The sequence below is a fragment of the Pholcus phalangioides genome, unplaced genomic scaffold (assembly GCF_987345545.1).
Source record: "Pholcus phalangioides strain wild (caught in Gottingen) unplaced genomic scaffold, Ppha-v1.0 ptg000022l_1, whole genome shotgun sequence".
Classification (NCBI taxonomy): Eukaryota; Metazoa; Arthropoda; class Arachnida; order Araneae; family Pholcidae; genus Pholcus; species Pholcus phalangioides.
The window spans coordinates 10,037,747-10,055,971 of NW_028301615.1; the positions used below are offsets into that span (position 1 = coordinate 10,037,747).

General features: G+C 38.8%; 1 protein-coding gene across 1 annotated transcript in view; it reads left to right on the forward strand.

Moving 5' to 3' along the window:
* Positions 1-912: 912 nt before the first annotated feature.
* Positions 913-18,225, forward strand: part of LOC149069446 (uncharacterized) — a 70,907-nt gene continuing 53,594 nt past the window's right edge. The window contains exons 1-9 of the mRNA XM_089250063.1: positions 913-1,019; positions 1,738-1,864; positions 2,948-3,010; positions 3,115-3,192; positions 3,323-3,419; positions 5,330-5,768; positions 8,020-8,563; positions 10,589-10,694; positions 11,089-11,149. Of these exons, the coding sequence (XP_089106189.1) occupies positions 994-1,019; positions 1,738-1,864; positions 2,948-3,010; positions 3,115-3,192; positions 3,323-3,419; positions 5,330-5,768; positions 8,020-8,563; positions 10,589-10,694; positions 11,089-11,149 (1,541 nt within the window). The 5' untranslated portion in view covers positions 913-993. The remainder of the gene's footprint in view (positions 1,020-1,737; positions 1,865-2,947; positions 3,011-3,114; positions 3,193-3,322; positions 3,420-5,329; positions 5,769-8,019; positions 8,564-10,588; positions 10,695-11,088; positions 11,150-18,225) is intronic.

Genomic DNA, 18,225 nt, shown 5'->3' on the forward strand with positions numbered 1-18,225 from the left:
TAATTTTACATGTTTCAAGCCAATGCATATTTTTGAAATAGTAATCGAACACTCTCTCTTGTTTCCCGCCGAAAGTTCTGATTGAATACTTTTTACCCCGGATGTTGCTAGTTCATGGACTACTACTATTAAACCGTACATGCACCTCGTACAAATTCCTTTACGGAATTTCTAATGAAATGGTACATGCCAGAATGTTCATCCTGCGTTTTTATGTGGGCTCTCCTAAATGTATTTATGTTGTCCGAATTGCGCTTGTTTCGGGTTCTTACTATTGTTGCCACCTTTCTTCAGTATTTTGAAGTAAAGATGGTAAATGCTTGAATTTTCATGTAATGTGAGTATCGTGTTGTATATTTACCTGCTGGTAATATACAACACGATCTTTTTTTTAAATGAGAGACTAGCTAGCATCCACGTCTCGAAGTTGGCAGAAAACCAACTTCAGGCGACCACTGTGCGTCAACGGGTTCGAACTTGGATCCTCGCGATGCGAGTCCAGCACGATGCCCGCATTACCGTACAGCGGCTAACTAGCCTGCCATGGACTGATTTTCAAGGTCAAGTTGGAATAAATTTATGATTTTTTTTCATTTATTCCGTATTTATAATGGATATTTTCACCAAAAAGTTTCAGTCGAAAAGCAAAGAAATATTTCTCATTAGGGGGGGTTAATCGTGCTAGTGTTTTTGAGAATGATCGAAGACTTTCCGTCTGTGGTTTGATTGAATAAATAAAATCTTAATCTTAGAACTTTTCTTTTTCTTAATCTCGTCTCTATGATTCAAGTGATTATTACGTGATTTACTGTTAATTTATCTGAGGCGTTGTTTTGAAATACATATTGTATATTGGCTGCTATTTTTCTTTTTTTATTGAGTATTTTTTATTTTTCCATTTCCGGAAGTAACAACATAGTTGATGGAAGCAAGACGTAGTAATTGTATGGAATTCAAGTGAGAGTTCGCATTTAGCAAAGCATACACGAAATTATGAGTTCGGCTACTGATGGTGGGAGGTCAGTGCTTTTCTTTCAATTCCCTAATTTCGAGATCCACTAATTCGAGTGCATCCACTTATACGTAACTTGAAGCAAATACACCTGTAGAATCCACTAACGCAGAAAATTGTAAAAAAAAGTTTTTCCTCCTCTCTCTTTAAGATTCTACGTCATGGTTCGAAAACTGCTGATGAAATTTGCAATAACTTTGACTATTCAAGAAAAAAAATTATTATAGATCTCCGATCTTGAGGCCATTTTTCATCGACTGCATAACGAAATAAAAATAAAATCAGTGTGTTGTGTACAATTAACGTGAAAATACTTTAGAAACATTCAAACCAAAATGGGTGCATGCATTTCAAAAATGCATACGAGCAAATTATCCAGGTGTATCTGACAATTTAGGCAAGGCCGTGACTAGAATCAAAACTTTACTATATCACCCGCGTCAAGTGTTCATTCTGGTGCTTCAAACTAGCAGTTCTGAATGAACAACGAAATTTGGCGCACTTCCTGGTCCAGCGCCCTGGTCACCAGGCCCTCCTTACTGCCCCTAGTTGCGGCCATCCCGACAGCATCATAGATCCTTGAGGAACGTAGCGCGATGAAGCCACTTTCTCCGGGTTTGCCATCGAGCTATTTAATAAATGAATTTTTAAAACATTCATTGAAAATTAGAAAAAAAAAAGAATTTGATAATAAAACAGTTGCTTTTTTTTATTTCTGGTAACAGCGGAGGAACTCAAATCGAATCCAATTCCACGACATCTGAAACCTCGTTTGGAACAAAACAACCCCATCCATGGAGGGTTCATTCCACCACTACGGCTGCTTCTGTTTTGCGAAGAGGGGACTCCCAGGTAATAATCAAATGTCAAAAAAAATTAATTAAACACGCGCGCACGCACTCACGCACACAATATGCTTTCATTCAAGTTCGATTGAAAGACGTATGAATAATTGAATCCTAGGCTGTATACCAGGTGTTCTGTTAATGGACCGACAAACTCAGAGGGATGTTAGTAGACATCAAGAGGAACAAAAATTACAATTGAACACGGTGTCGTAAACAACGTTGAGAGGTAGAAAATCGCGAAAAACGTATACAGGCTCTCAGTCCAGAGACGAAAAGTGGGTGTCAGTTGATCGCTGAATGCGTTCGTAGGTTTTCTCACCATATCTGCTGTAAGCAGCGTCGGGATAAGCATGCGCTGGGGTAGGATCACTTGCTCCGGACGACGTAAATTAGCCCTATTGCGTACTTGCTGCCCAAACGTTGAATGAAGCAACGTACCTTGTTTTCCTGCAACACGTCCTCCCGGGATTGCTGCAAAAGTGTGCCGGCCGCAGTGCAGCGAGGCATGTGGTTCATGCATGATGGTGCCCACCTCGATGTTACATACCCAAGGAGGTGGATTGGACGCGCGGGGCCCATTGCTTGGCTTCCATGTTCGCCGGATCTCAACCCGTGTCACTTTTTCCTACGGGATCACCCTAAATCACTCGTTTATGCGATGCCTGTGGACACACCGACGCGAATTGCCGCCGCTGCGGCAGACATAAAGAACATACCTGGTATCTACGAGCGCGTCCGGGAATCGTTTCTACGTCGTTGTAGACTGTGCAATAACGTCAACGGCCGCCACTTCCAACAACTCTTGTAATAATTAATCAAATAAATCTTTTTGTAGCTATTAATTACTTTTTGTCGTTCCAACGTGACGTCGAAACCCGCATGCGATTTTCACCTTCTCAACGTGGTTTGCGACATCAAAATGTTGTATTGCAATTTTTGTTCCTCTTGATGCCTACTAACAACCTCTAAGTTTGTCGGTCCATTAACAGAACACCGTTTTACTGCAATCCTGAATACACTGATGAAATTTTTATCTGCTTAATAACCGTCATTTAAAATTGTATTTTTTTCTAAATTATCTACGAAGACAGAGAATGTGATCCCGACTCTGGTATTCGATCCAGACAGTGCCATTGTCTTCTACTGGATGGTAATTAACTTTTAATTACTTTTCTTTTGCGATTGACAACAAACCCTCTCAGATTGTCCTGTCGAAGGTGCGTCAATTGCTCAAATTCATGGTTTTCGTTGCAGGGTTTGGTATCCACGACAATCCTATACAATGCTTGGATGATAGCTCTGCGTATTGCCTTTCCAGAGACTCGTGAACAGGTCACACTTACTTTTCTTTATTTGTAATTTTTAATATCTCAACATTTAGCGCAGCTTCTTTTAGAAATATACAAAAACAATTTTAATGAGTGAGAAGATTTGTATTAACTTTTTTTCTTTGGTGTTTTAGGCTATTTTGCTTTACATAGAGTACTTGGACACCTTGTGCGACGTTATATATTGCATCGATATAGTCGTGCAACTTCGAACAGGCTATTTGCAAGACGGTATACCGGTACGTGGGCCTTTCATTACTCACTAGCATGCCACTGTTCCGTTACAGCTCCTCGGGCGAGTATCATCGTCGTTGTCATGCTTGCGAAAAAATAAAAAAATAGTGCGGAGGTCCAGGTCGAGAGGTCGTGGTTTCCCGAAGCCGGACTTTTCGGAACGCGACCCTCCCCACTTTTGGCAAGAACTTTATCAGCGAATCCCCTCCACGTAGAGAGTCCATATGTACCGGGACATTCCTGATTTTTTTGTTAATGAATGTGCTCTAAATTCCGTAGTCAATGATGAATGAAATCAAATTATTTCTTTCAATACTTGGAATGGCAGTATTGTTTGATCGTGAGATTTCAAATTTCTTACATGCTTTTTTGCTTTGAATCCTGCGGACGATGTCGTCACCACAGCCGCAAATTAGGACGGAATGCGTATCTACGCGTCGTAATGATGAACAGGGTGAATGACTTGTTAACTAAACTCACGGAGACCATTACCGAACGTAGGGGCCAGTGCGAAAATACTTTCGGGTTCCTTCGAAGGAAGAATAAGTTTAGATTTTGATTTGTTTTATTATTTTGAATATTCGTAAAATTTTCATGGTTGCGGCTCAGCCATCCTTGCTTTATTACATAAAATTATTTTTCAACTACAGAAGCGTTTCTCTATTATACCGAATACCCAGTGTACTTCCCACAATATTTTTGAACTCCTTGTCCTTTTTCCCGATACTTTTAAGCCCTCCCAATATTTCCAATGACCGCTTCTTCATCAAAAGAGCTTCATAAACGACACACTAGCGTTATTAACTGTTCATAATCTACGGATAAAAAAAAGTAGACATTTCCCCCTAGTTATTCTCATCGTTCTGTCTGTCTGTGTGTGTGCTTGATTTCCAAAAATATATAAAAGTATTTTAAAATGTGTAGATTCATTCTGAATCCTCCTGTATAAATATTATCTCTGTTGATTATTGTAGAATTTGATAAAATGATGCATGTATGTAAAGTTCAACTGAGTTAAGATATTTTTTTAGTTCTGACGTATTTTTACTTTCGTTGCGATTTATGAATGAATTTCTTATTGGGGACGTTGTCATTTTGGAGAGTATCTCGCGAACCCCCCCCCCCCCCATCGCCAACCGCTCAGTGTTTTGAAATCACTGCTATAGGTATCCGCCTTGTGTAACAAGAGACGTCCCAAGGTTTTGTAAGTTCGAAACCCGCTCAACCTACGTCAGAATCGATTATTCATGACCAGACTTACATCTCTATTTTGTGGTAGGGATACAGCACACAGTATGATTACAGCAAAAAGCGCTACACACACACAACGAGAGAGAGAGATGGAAGGAAATACCATTCGATTATGATCACCCTTAGGGTCTATCATTCTTTTAAGATCCTGTCAATTGAGCCCTCCTGTACATAAAATGATCACGATGCTACAAAAAAAGCAACCAAATACATATCGTCAATAAAGTTTCTATTTTCATTTTCTCTAATTAACCGTTTAATTGGCAAGCATTGAAATATCCAGAGGAGAAAAATTTTGAGGGGCTATATCAAGCAAACGTGAATCCTATCACAAGGCAAAAAAATGTTTTGTCAGTATTTAAAAAAAGGCGTTATGGTGCACTTCAAAGTATCCACTTTGTATTTATATGATTTACGTAGATTTGAATATTGTTACGAAGGTAAGAAATTTTGAAAAGGCTGGTTAACGCATGTAAGGTACGCGTGGCATGCGATTGTTCGAATAGAAGAATGAGATTCTATGGACTGGGACAGTAGAATTCGAAATGAGAAGACGTACATTTGGAAGACTGCTGTAGTTTTAGCAGGACTTCTAGTTGATACAAATAAAGGCGTTTCATTGTTCTCAAATTCTCATTCCTCTGTGAGTCTTTAAGTCCCCGGCGAAGAAACCGAGAGATCCGCGCGATGGCACTATCTAGTGATAGAAATTCTACGAGACTCGGCCGCGGCGCAACAAAACTGGCGTCAGAAGTGGAAGGCTTCAAGGACTTGGATGGTGAAGACAAGAAATATGGAAAAGCACGAGACGGAAGAACAATTCAAACAGCTGATGATGGTTCAGATGAAAGCGGACATCCAAGACAGGATCCAGTCAGGGAACGCAGCTGCGAGGGAGGTTGCCGCTGCCGGCTGCCATGAAAGCAGGCATGGACAAACTAGAGTCAAGGCAAAAGACGATATCGCCACTGTCAACACGTCCCTCGCTGCCGTCCGAGACATCATCTCACATCTAGTGGGAAGTCAACAAGTCCATCGCTGCCGTCAAGGAGGATGTCAAATCCACTGCGTTGAAGGAAGAACCCTGGATCGAGTGTAACCATAGACTTAAGATATAAAGTTATAAAGATAGTATTATTACTCTGTGAGTGTAACATGGCTCACAGCAGCATGGTGGGGAGCGTGGACTGTACGTAGTGAGACAGAGTCGATTGGTAAATGGGCATAAAAAGGGGAAAACAATTAAATTTACTATTATGAAATCTTTTTCGTTGTGTATTAGCCTCCGTCAACAAAGGAGGTGATCAACAAAAATTAATATAATTTCACACACGGGGGGGGGGGGGGTTAACAATAACAAATTAATTTATCTAATTATCAAATATATAAATGTGAAAGTATGTATGCCTGTTCTTTATACAAATATACAGTTTTAGGCCGATCGTCACAGAACTTTGCATATATACCAAATGGGACCCGACTTGAACGATAGGCTACTTTAAAAGTTCGTCAGAGCTAGGCAAATACCAGAAATGGGCGGAGAAACTGTCGGGCAACAATGGTTTTGGGGCCTCAACAATTACTTTCGGAACGTTTACTTTGGTTACCGTGGTTTCCAACAATGCGTTTCAGACAATGCGTTTCAGACATATGCCTTTACAATGGTTTGTCACAAATTTAAGGTATCCGACTACTTTTCTTGTCACATCTTTAATGCTGCCATCATAACAGTTTATTCCTTTATAATGATTTGTCACTTTTACAATCCTCCCAGCCAGCGCCGGGTATTTTTGCTAGACTATATACAGGGTATCCTGTAAGTGCTAATGCGGCCTTTATCTCATCAACCGCCCATTGTAGAGGTATAGTTTCAATTTAAGCAATGCTTAAAAGGCGTTTGAATAATATTCGCTGCACAAGCTGGACGTATGACGTCACTAACAGAGAACAACAACTACGACGACAAAACTGAGAATAAAAATGTTCAACGCCAGCTGATGAACTCAATGCTTGCCTCAAATCATCAACACTCTGGCACGAAGTTAAAAAATTATCATTATCCACCAACTTGCGAGATCAACTGCATCCATCAACTTCAAAATGAATTAGTACTGCTATAATTTTCCCATCAGTTGATCAAACTCGGCAATGGGAGAATTCCCTTAGACCTAAGCACTGGACTGATTACGTTTCCAAATGGATTTTGCCAGTTGTTAAACTCAGTTCAACAAATTGCAAACAAAGTCTTCCCAAACATTCAACAACATCACCCAAACTATGAGTGGCTTTGTGAGAGAGCGATTCTGGCACCGAAAAATGACATTGTGAACAAGATCAACGAAAAAATCCTAAAAAGTATTCCGGGAAACTCCACGTCTTACAAATTGGTTGACACTGTCACAGACACAGCACAGACAGTTCTGTATCCTGCAGAATTTCTGAACTCTTTGGATATTCCGGGAGTGCCACCACACAAAATGACCCTCAAAGTCGGAGCACCTATAATGCTTTGAAGAAATTTGGAAACACCGATACTCTGCAATGGCAACAGACTCTGCGTGAAGAAATTGCACATTCACATCATTGAAGCAACGATTCTAACTGGATGTGCTGGAGGAGAAGACGTCTTTATTCCACGTATCCCAATTATCACTGAAGAAATGCCATTCACTTTCAAGCGATTACAGTTCCCGATTCGTTTAACTTTTGCCATGACAATCAACAAAGCGCGAGGCCAGTCGTTAGCTGTGGCAGGTATCAATCTACTTGAGCCCTGTTTTTCACACGGACAGCTTTTCGTCGCCCGTTCGCGTGTTGGTAATTCCACAAATTTGTACATCTACACACCAGATGGAAAAACAAAAAAATATCGTGTATCCACAAGCGATTGCCTGAAGTTTTTAATTAAAATATTTAAAAATAAAAGTACTTTTTTCATACTTGATGCAGAAATTTTTTTCATTAAGAAATAATTAATAAGCTATACATATATATATATTTTACGGGGTGAGCAACGTCGCCGGGTATCATTTAGTTATCAAATAAAAATAAGGATTATCCAAAAAGGATAAAAAAGATGCTAGCAATGAGGCGAGCACTGATAGATAGCGCCTTCATTTCCAGCCCATCTCATTCAAGGCAGTAAATTGCAATATAGCGATATGGCTAGAGTTGGTGTTTGGTGAAGCAGTCTACAATGCGACAACGTTGATGCACCGTTCAAGAAAATTGCCCTGGACATCGCATCGTAGAACCGTTACCTAAAACCCACGATAGTAACAAGTACATACTTGTGGTGGTGGACTATTTCTCCAACTGGCCGGAAGCATTTGCCTTTCCCGATCAGGAGGCCAAGGCGGCGCTGGCACAAGTGTGGTGTCGTCCGCGGTGTTCGTCAGGATGTGAAAACTTCTGGGAATGGAGAAGACACGTTCTACTCCGCTTCATCCGGAATCCGATGGGATGGTGTCGAGTTTCAACAGAACCATCCTGATCACCTCTCGCTGTTCGTATCGAAGTACCAACGAAATTGGGATTCGAAGTTACTGCTGCTCTTGCTGGCTTATAGGAGTGCCGTCAACGAGAGCACCAGATTCTCACCGTCACAGATGCTCATAGGACGGGATCTTCGGCTGCTGAGTGATCTACTGTTTGCACGACTGCCAGATGCTCCTCTTTCTACGGAACGGTACGTCGGGGAACGCCAGAGCACATCGAGAATATGCATCGGATCGCCAGGACTAGAATCAACTTCGACTCCTAGAAGACGGGAGTTCACTACGATGCGAAGGCCACGTCTCACGACTTTAAGGTGGGCTACCTTGTCTGACTTTGGGATCCGAAACGCCAGAAAGGAAGTTGTCTCAAACTTCAGACCTTATGGAAAGGACGTTATCGTGTTACGAAGACACTGAACAACGTCGTGATGTGAATTCAAAAGGCACTGAGAAGTCCTAAGTGATCCATGTCATCAGACGTACTTATTATCACAAGAATTACGGGGGACTCACCGATTTGAGGGCTACATTGCCCAGGACGAGCAAATGTCGAGGAGGGGAGCACAATGCTACGAAGGGTAGAATTTGAAAAGGCTGGCTAATGCATGTAAGGTACGCGTGGCATTCGATTGTTAGGATAGAAAAACGAGATTCTGAAAGGACTCGGACAGGAGAATTCGAAGTGAGAAAAGAGAGAGACGTGTGTTTGGAAGGTTGCTGTAGTTTCAGCTGGACCTATAAATAAAGGCGTCTCTTTGTTCTCAAATCCTCGTTCCTGTGAGTTTTTACCCATCTTCAAGTCCCCGGTGAAGAATCCGGGAGATCCGCGCGACGAGACAGTCTGGTGACAGAAGTTCTGCGAGCCTCGGCGGAACAATATTATAAAAATGTCGATTGTTGTTTGCCAGATTACTTTTCTATCATTGCTAAACACCGCAATATGTCTCCTCTACACGCATTCTAATTCACTTAAAAATGCAAGGGCTCAAAAATTGCTCTTATGCCCCCGTCCCACAGGAGTGGGCTAGGGGACCATTGGTAAGATAATTAAAGTATATTTAAAATAAATGTTAAAGATAATAAAAGTCTTTGTCAGGATTCGCGGTCGTCTCGGGCCTCGGGGAAGCAATAATTTTTATGGCTTTCAATACAAAGGCAGCGGAACGAGCGTCTTCCTTTGTGAATAACCGAACAAGTAGGGATTGCTTCACGCCGGCTGTGGTTTTTACGGTTATGTTCAACAAAGACTTTTATTATCTTTAGACTTTTATTAACTTTAATTATCTTACCAATGGTCCCCTAGCCCACTCTTGTGGGACGGAGGCTTTACTTGGCTCGTCAAGAAATGGGAGTCATGTTATGGACGGTGATACGGGTGACGGGGGGGGGGGCATTGGGGGTCATTGCTTCCCCCCCCAGGTGTCAAAGAAGAAGTCGACTGATCTAATGTGTATTTGTATCATGGGGGAGATGGACTTGAAAGTCTGGAAGTGGGGGGGGGGGGAGGCACAATGATTATGATGCCAATTCATATATACGCATATACATTAGATCAGACGACTCCACCTTTGACGCTGGGGGGAACAGTGCCCCCATGCCTCCCCGTATCTCAGCCCATGATCTGTATATATAAACTGACATCATCATCATCGTGCCCCCCTCCAGACTTTTAAGTCTATCTCCGCGTATGAGTCATGCGCACGTTTGAGCCATTCTGCTAATAATTATAGAAACCTCATGAACATGTCACAAGTAAAAATTGAATGTTTATGATTTGCTGAGAAGCATCAATGCCGAAACGAGCCCAAAATATACAATGCTTTCACTTGAGAAATATAAGGAACTCATTTTTTGCTTGAGAGCAACACGACCAAATAAAGTTAAATTCCCTAGTGATTTGGCAATCTGTGGCGTCACTTTCATAGAAAAACACTCTCATATTAAAACTTTTTTGTGATTTAAGTTGTCCATGGCCATATAACGATACCTCCCTCCCCTACTAAAAGGTGTTGCACGAAAAAATTTCTCTGTAGGTAAACTTTTTTTGCTTTAAGTGAGTAGTTCTTAACCAAGGATCCACGAACCCCTTGGGATCCTTTAAGGAATGGCAGTGGAGTCGTAAGCTTGGATGAGAAAACAATTTATTCATTGTTTTTCTTTATTAAGTGCTTCCGTAAAGTGATACGTGACACTTCATCTTATTGACAAGTGTAGTAATGTCAGTTGAGTAACGTAAATATACGCACAGGGCCTTCTAAAAGGTGAAATCTAGTAATTCGTTAAATTGGAGTTCATGATATCGGGTCACACTATATGTATATAATAAGAGAAATTGACTTCCTTATTGTAATTAAAAAACTGAACAAAATGCCGCATTTTTATTATTCGATGAATTTTATTTCATGCTTCATGTTTTAGGTTTACGATCCGAAGAAAATCAGGCTACAATACGCCGGTCAGTCTTACTTCGCCATGGACTTGGCTTCTGCTGCTCCGTATCATAGTATCATCTTTTATTTACCGGGTAAACTGTTTGATGCCGATTATTCTTATTTTATGCTTTATTTGTGTATGCACAGGTAATTAATTAAAAAAAAAAAAAAAAGAAGTGGGGGGGGGGGCGGGAGCAGAAAGAAGAATATAAAGCATCATAATTTCAAATGATGCAATTTTCATACAAAATGAAAAGCTCGTGTTTGCTCATAGAATAAAATATTCCGTTCTTTGAAATCTCGTATCATTTCAGATTCCTTCGGGATTCCGAGGTGTTTTTTCTCCGTCAATGCAGGTAGATTTATCCTCGTATAATATTTTCGAATTGCTGAGTACATATTTTTTAGTCAATTTTTTTATGTCAGTCATTATATTATTATATATAGTAATATCACATCATAGTATTATTGTTATTTTTATCGCAGCCCGACTATCTCGTCTCATGAAATATCACGTTCTTCGAAGATTTTATGACTTGGCAGAATGGTAAGCATCGATTTTGATTCACGACAGTCGCATGTACTTACAATTTTACAATTCTTGGCCAAGAACACCTACCTGTCTTTTGCAGTTCCGTTTGCTCTCATGTCGAATTTACCTCGTGTGCATTTTAAGAGAAGACGAACAACAAAAATTTTTTAGCAAAAGAAATAAATACCCACTTATCTCGAAGTATTCTGCTATTACGATTATATATAATTATGTTACTAGCAAAGTTCGAAGTGCGGCCACTTCACGAATTGGACAAAGTCCGAATTGCAGAAATGATTCGGACTTTGGTCGGCAATTTCGTGAAGTGATCGGAGATCCCTGGTCATAGCTTAATGTGCCAACGTGTGATACATGTCTATATATAGCAGCTATATTGGATTAGTGACGAGACAGAAAAAAAGTGAAATTTCAGGGGAAAAACAATAAAAATAATTATATAAATGTTACGGTAAAAGCCCGGAGACTGGTAAAACCTAGGATTTACTGGTATATAAGACCTAGGTTTTACCAAGGCGAGTTGGTAAAAGCCCGAAATAAGCTTGTAAATGTTTTTATTTCGGACTTTTACCAAGTCAAAGCACCCGTTTCTAATGAATCGGTTAACCATCATGAACTGACTCTTATTAATTAATAATAATTATTATTTATAATAACTCTCTCTCTATAACTAATTAATAATTTACAAATAAATGAACTGCTTTTCCTGAATTAATTAACTAATTTTCCTAACACAAATTAAGAAATGATTAATTAGAATTATTTTACTCCTGATGCTCATCAAGCGATAATTAATTAATTTTAATTAACTACACTACTCTGACCATCAATAATCATCATTACCATCAATCAATTCATGGTCAATTTATTCATTAAAAACGGGATTTAACTGTTCTGAGTAAATTGATTGATTTACTCCGAACAAACTTTAAATCAATCATGGTAATTTGTCATCATTTAGTTAGCATCAGGAACTAAAAAGTTCTAGGTGGTTGATTAATTCAATAGTTAGTCATTAATTAATTTTAATTATTGAGTAATTGTGATTATTAAATAATAATTTAATTTTGTTCATTATGGTAAAACCTTGGTAAAACCTAGGTCTTCCGGTAAAAACTAGGTTTTACTAGTTTTCGGACTTTTACCTCATATGTTAAACATATAGTTTTTCTGCGAAATTTTGGAGAAAAAAGTGGTTACCGCATTGCATTGTGACTGCAGTTTGATGGGTTGCCATAACTAACGTTACCATGAAAAAATACGGAACTTGACGATGACTTTTGTTATCGGACTTTGGCCAGGGATCACCGGTCACTTCGCGAACTGGCTGGGTCAATATTTAAAGAAATTGGTCAATTCTGGCCAATTCCGGGCTTTAATTTTTTCGAAATTTTACAATTTCGGTATTATAGTTATCAAAAGAATAAAACTCTTCTCCGCTATTAATTTTACCGGCCATTCCCACTTTCATATAATGAGTTATTTTTTTGAATTTGAAACTTATTGCGGTGATTTTTGTAAATAAGGAGGAAATTATAATTATTTTTGTAATAAATTATCTAATTTCTAAAATAATCGTAATATGGGCGTTGTTGATTTGATGTATAATAATAATTTCTGATCACAGAATTGCAATTCAAGGCAAAAAGTAGTATGTGCCCATAATCTTTTGGCTATTTGGGGGATGTTTACTGCTAGGATTTTAAGTAGATCTTATGGTTTAAAAGTGGACAACGTAATGTTCCATAGAGAAGTCACTCGGACTTTACTCCCATTGTATGGAAAACCACCAAGAGGTACAGGTCCTAGGTGTATCGATAGTGCATTTCCGCACATGGGGAATTCGGGGACGATTCCGCACAGTTCATTTCCGCACTTGCGAAAACAAAGGGGGTCCTTCTTGTCTTTCTTTTTCTGTTTTTTTCTTCCTGTCTCTTCCTTCTTTTCTTCCCTACCGTAAATGGACTGAAGTTATAAGGGGTTGGTTTATCCTCATGAAATTGTGCCACTGAAATCATCTTTGACTCGTGCTTTTTCAACTAATTTCCCATAATTTTAAACAAATATATAAGAAAACAACCTTTAATGGGTGAATACATCATCATTGTATATGCCAAAATATATATTCACTTTAATTTTTACCCTAGATCAGAAAAACAGAAAAAAAAAAAATTTCCAAATCACAACGCTTCCTTCTGAGGCTCGCACAGTACATGCAGTAAAAAATATCTTACGACCTTTTTTTCTACGCGGTGTACTACATTAAATTAATTCTTCAATAAATTATTCAATAGGCAGAAGGTTGGAGGTGAATATTTCGCCCCCCTTATTCCTGTTCGAAGAGCCTGTATCCGCTTACGGCAATATCCATAGCATGTTTTCAAATTTGACGCATGGACACATTTCTCTTCAAATCGAGATGAATTCTATTGTATGGCAAAAAACTTGAAACATTTTTAAAATCTGAAACATTTACTATATTAATCCGTACACGTACATCTAAAATTGAAAATTTCACTGATATTTTTTAGGGGTTTTGATTTGTTTGCAAAATTTTTACGATAGGCGGTGAGCTAGTCCGACCGGTCCAGTAATCCGGCGTTTTTGGGCGTGGTTTCTTTTCGCACGTATGAGGAAATCGTGTTCACTGCATGTCTTTGCAAAGAATTTTATATTATTTAAATGGACTTTTTCAATTAACTTCCAATATTCGGGTGATTTCGGTAATCCGGCAAACTCCGGTTTGATATGTGTCGGATTAGCCAAAGTGTACTGTATTTCAATCCACATTATACAGAATATACAGAGAATATCTGCAAAAATTCGAAATACATCCATTAACGAAACTTGAACGGTTCCAATAGTCGAAGACTTGATGCCGCGAGCACCACGGATCGAGAATTCTTGAGCTTCGGCGAGCACCACGACTCTCGCGTGCAAAAGATTGTAGATGGCTACTGTACAGTCAACGTTGCGCGCTTGTCACTATCACGTTTGCTGTAGATTGTGACAAAGACCGAAATGGTCTTCAAAGCTTCAAGAACTTTTTCGCAGATGGTACTTTCAAAAGTTGTAGTAAGCAGTTTTATCAGTTGTATACGATTCATGCAGACATAAGTAGGAATAGAGAGATATAGATGGCTTTTTTCTCAGCCAGAGATATCAAGGAATCTGGGTTCGAGTCCCGGCGGAGACGTGATGACTTTTCTTTCCGAGCTCACCTCAGCATAATATCCGGAAAATAACTGTTTCCTTGATAAGTAGGAATGATTAAGAAGTTACAATAGTGACTATAGTTTTTGCTTTGCTTGAAAAAATACTGAGGATACTTATGTAAAGCTATTTACTGTTTTGAAAAAAGCCAGATGGAGTCCTCAGTTAGTGACTGTAGATTTTGAAATTGCATCAATAAAGGCTCCAGACAGACTTTTCAAATTAACCAAAATTTTCGGATGCAATGTCTATTTCAACCAATGTCTATGGCGGCACGTACAGTCCGTAGGGCTGGTAAATTATTACAATAGCAATGATGAAGTAAGATTGCATGTGCGTATGTGTACAGCATTAACCATTAACATCTACCATTAGAAGATGTAGATGACGGGTGTGTGTGGCTATACATCCAGGAAAACTCTCCTCAACACCCAAATTTGCAAGAACTTTATGACTACTTTGAAAAAGATTGGTTTGAAAATTCGGTGTTGAAAATCAATATTTAGAATTGTAATGAAATAAAACACAGAACAAACAACGCGTTAGAAGGATGGCATAACAAATTGGGTAAACCAAATCCAACGATCAGAATGCTGATCCTGGGTATGGAAGAGGAATCTAAATACAGTGACTTCCACATGAGTCGAGCAGAGGTGGATTTAGAAGGCAAAAAAAGATGCGCAACGTACGCTAAACTGGACAGACGTATTTCACACACTTAATTATGAAAGCACGAAAGATATCAAAACTGGAGTAAATTTTTGCAACAGAATTTTAGAATGTGTTTCAACATGTATAATTGGAAAATAAAGAAATATTCAAGGGAAAAATGATTACAATACTTCATAGCAAATTAGATTTTATTAACCATGTTCCTCTTCAACCGAAATATACTTTATGATTTTCCATTATAGCACCGAATTATTTTCGAATTAATAAACGAAATATTTTTTGCAGGCAAATTTACGGTTATTATTTAATAATTACTTCTTACTTGGAGCACTGCTTTTTTTCCCCCTCAATCATATAAATGTGGTTTCGAAAAATTTTAAAGCAAGGTTTTTCTTCAGACGAGAAAGTAAAAATGTTGCATTTCACACTATTTTCTATTATATTGAATATATTTATCTTGAGGATTCAAATTCATGTTACACGCTAAATCAATAAGTGTGATAAATTTTAGGACGTAACCTTCAAACGATTTATACCAGAGGAAATGGGTGGAGCGATAAAACTGTTCATTTGAAGAAAAAAAAAAGGGTTTAAATTTTGTAAACACTGTGTGATGACTCTTTATCAGCATAAATATTCATATTCCAAATCGGTAAATTATTGGTTTGTTTTATGAGTTAATCCTGATGAGCTAAAATGTGCAATCGACATGGCTGATGTCTATCTAGTTGGACAAAAAGCTATTTTAGGAAGATTTGTTTTTCATGTGACCTCTCTCTCTCCTGCCAACGACTGAGGCATCGATTGGGCTGGATCAAACAAAGCATAATATTTAACACGCACGTGTACAACGTATTATATCTAATATTGTACAACGTATTATATCTAATATTGTACAACGTATTATATCTAATATTGTACAACGTATTATATCTAATATTGTACAACGTATTATATCTAATATTGTACAACGTATTATATCTAATATTGTACAACGTATTATATCTAATATTGTACAACGTATTATATCTAATATTGTACAACGTATTATATCTAATATTGTACAACGTATTATATCTAATATTGTACAACGTATTATATCTAATATTGTACAACGTCAGATTCGTCTTCGCCGTCGTTGGGAACGGACGTGCTATTATCGCGCTCCGCTCACCGACCAATAGAAGAAGTTTTATCCGAAACCGTTGCCGGGAGATTACCGAAGGATTATCCGTCACTCCAGTGCGCCATTTTGTGTCTTTCTTTGTGTTTTTCTTCGTTCTCGTGAGTTTTACTTAGCGTGTTGTTTATTTTTGGGTCATATTCTGCGGTGATTTTCTTTTTTTCAGCGCACGTTGGATTGTAAGATAAGTGGTTTTTTTTTTTTTTTTTTTTTTATTATATTGCTCTCATTTTTTGTTATTTTTCGTTGTGTATTTTCGATCGACTTAAATTTATTTTTCTCGTTCGCATTTCATTTTCGTTGTTTTTTCGCCAGGTTCGCTCGCTTCTTTGATATAAGTTCGTAGGTTTTTGGACGTTAGTGTTAGCAAACAGTGTATACTTTTTCCCGGGTACTCTCAATAATTTTGTTTTCCTTCCATTTGGGCCTATTGTTGTAGTGTTAGGTTTTGAGATAGTTAGCTAATTCTAATAAGTATAAATTGTACTTCCTAGCTTAATACTTTTTTTTAGAGGGTGGTGTTGTATTCTTTATATACATATTTATTTTATTCTTCGTGATTTAGTGCTGAGCATTCTACTTTACGTATTTCTTTCGTATAATCTCTTACGTATATTTTGCATAGTAATGTATTTTACATTATTTTAATTTCCAGTTAACGTTTCTCATTTTTCTATTTTTAAGTATTATTATTATTATTATCTAGCTTTAGCAATAGTGTTAGTATGTCTCGACCTCGACTAGTGTTGTGTAGAGCTTGCGACGGGAGGTTTCCCTGGTCTAGGGGTATAGTAGCTGATAGTTTCAATTGTAAAGGGTGCTTGCATAGGAAAAGGCTGGAACTCGAGGTCGAAGCTTTACGGGAAAACGTTAGGGTGCTAGAGGGCCCGGTTATAACGGAGCCTCTGGTCGCCGAGCCACCTGTTGATGAAGAAGCAATCTCCACGAACAACGACATTTTAGAGGGCGAATGGGTGGTCGTGGATGAGGCAGAGGGGGATAGTGATAGGGGTTTAATCATCGGCGATTCTATGGTTAGGGAACTTGGAAACCGAGTGTGTAGGGATTTTCGGGGTTTCGAGCGCTGTTGTCTTCCTGGGGGGAAGATTGGCAACGTTCGAGACGTTTTTCATCGCCGAAAGCTGCCCTTGCGGGTGATTCTGTGGGTGGGAACAAATCAGGTAGGAGCGAATATTAGTGAGTCTCTGTCAGAATACCGGGATTTACTATTATCCGCTAAGGAGGGGGGTTCAGATGTGGCGGTGATTCCAGTGCTGCCAAGGGGTAGTAGGGGATATAGGAGTAGGATCCACCAATTCAATATAGGCCTGAAGGACATTTGCTCCTCACTTGGGGTCACGTTCTTGGAGCTTCCCGCATTTACCGATAGGTGGCTTCGTTCGGATGGGATCCATCTAAATAAGAGAGGGGTCTGGGAGGTTTACGATAGTCTTAGGTCAGGTTTTTTACTCCCAGACCACGTAGTCGGGAATGCGGGTTAGTTAATGATAATCACAACAGTACTGACTTTAAATTACCCACCTCTGACTTGGATGGCTTCTCGATTGACAACAAACCACCGGGCAAATTAAAATGTGTGTTAATAAATGCCAGGAGCTTGGGTAATAAGAAAGATTTTTTAGAAACTATTATAGTTGTGGAGAGCTTGGATCTTATAGCCATTACAGAATCTTGGGCAAACGATGGGGATGAATCTTTCTTACACATCTCAGGATACGATACTTTTTTTAGAAATAGATCTGATAGGAAAGGGGGTGGAGTGTTGATATACGTGAAATCCTGTTTGAAGGCTAGAGAGTGTAACGTGCAGAGAAGTGATATTGAAACCATATGGGTTGAACTTGAGAGCAAAAGACGTCATAAGCTTATTGTTGGGGTTTGTTACAATCCACCGAATAGGGATCAAAACTACATTGCCAAAATGCATGATGAAATTTCCTACATGTGTAAGCGACAGAGGGTTCTCATACTAGGGGATTTCAAT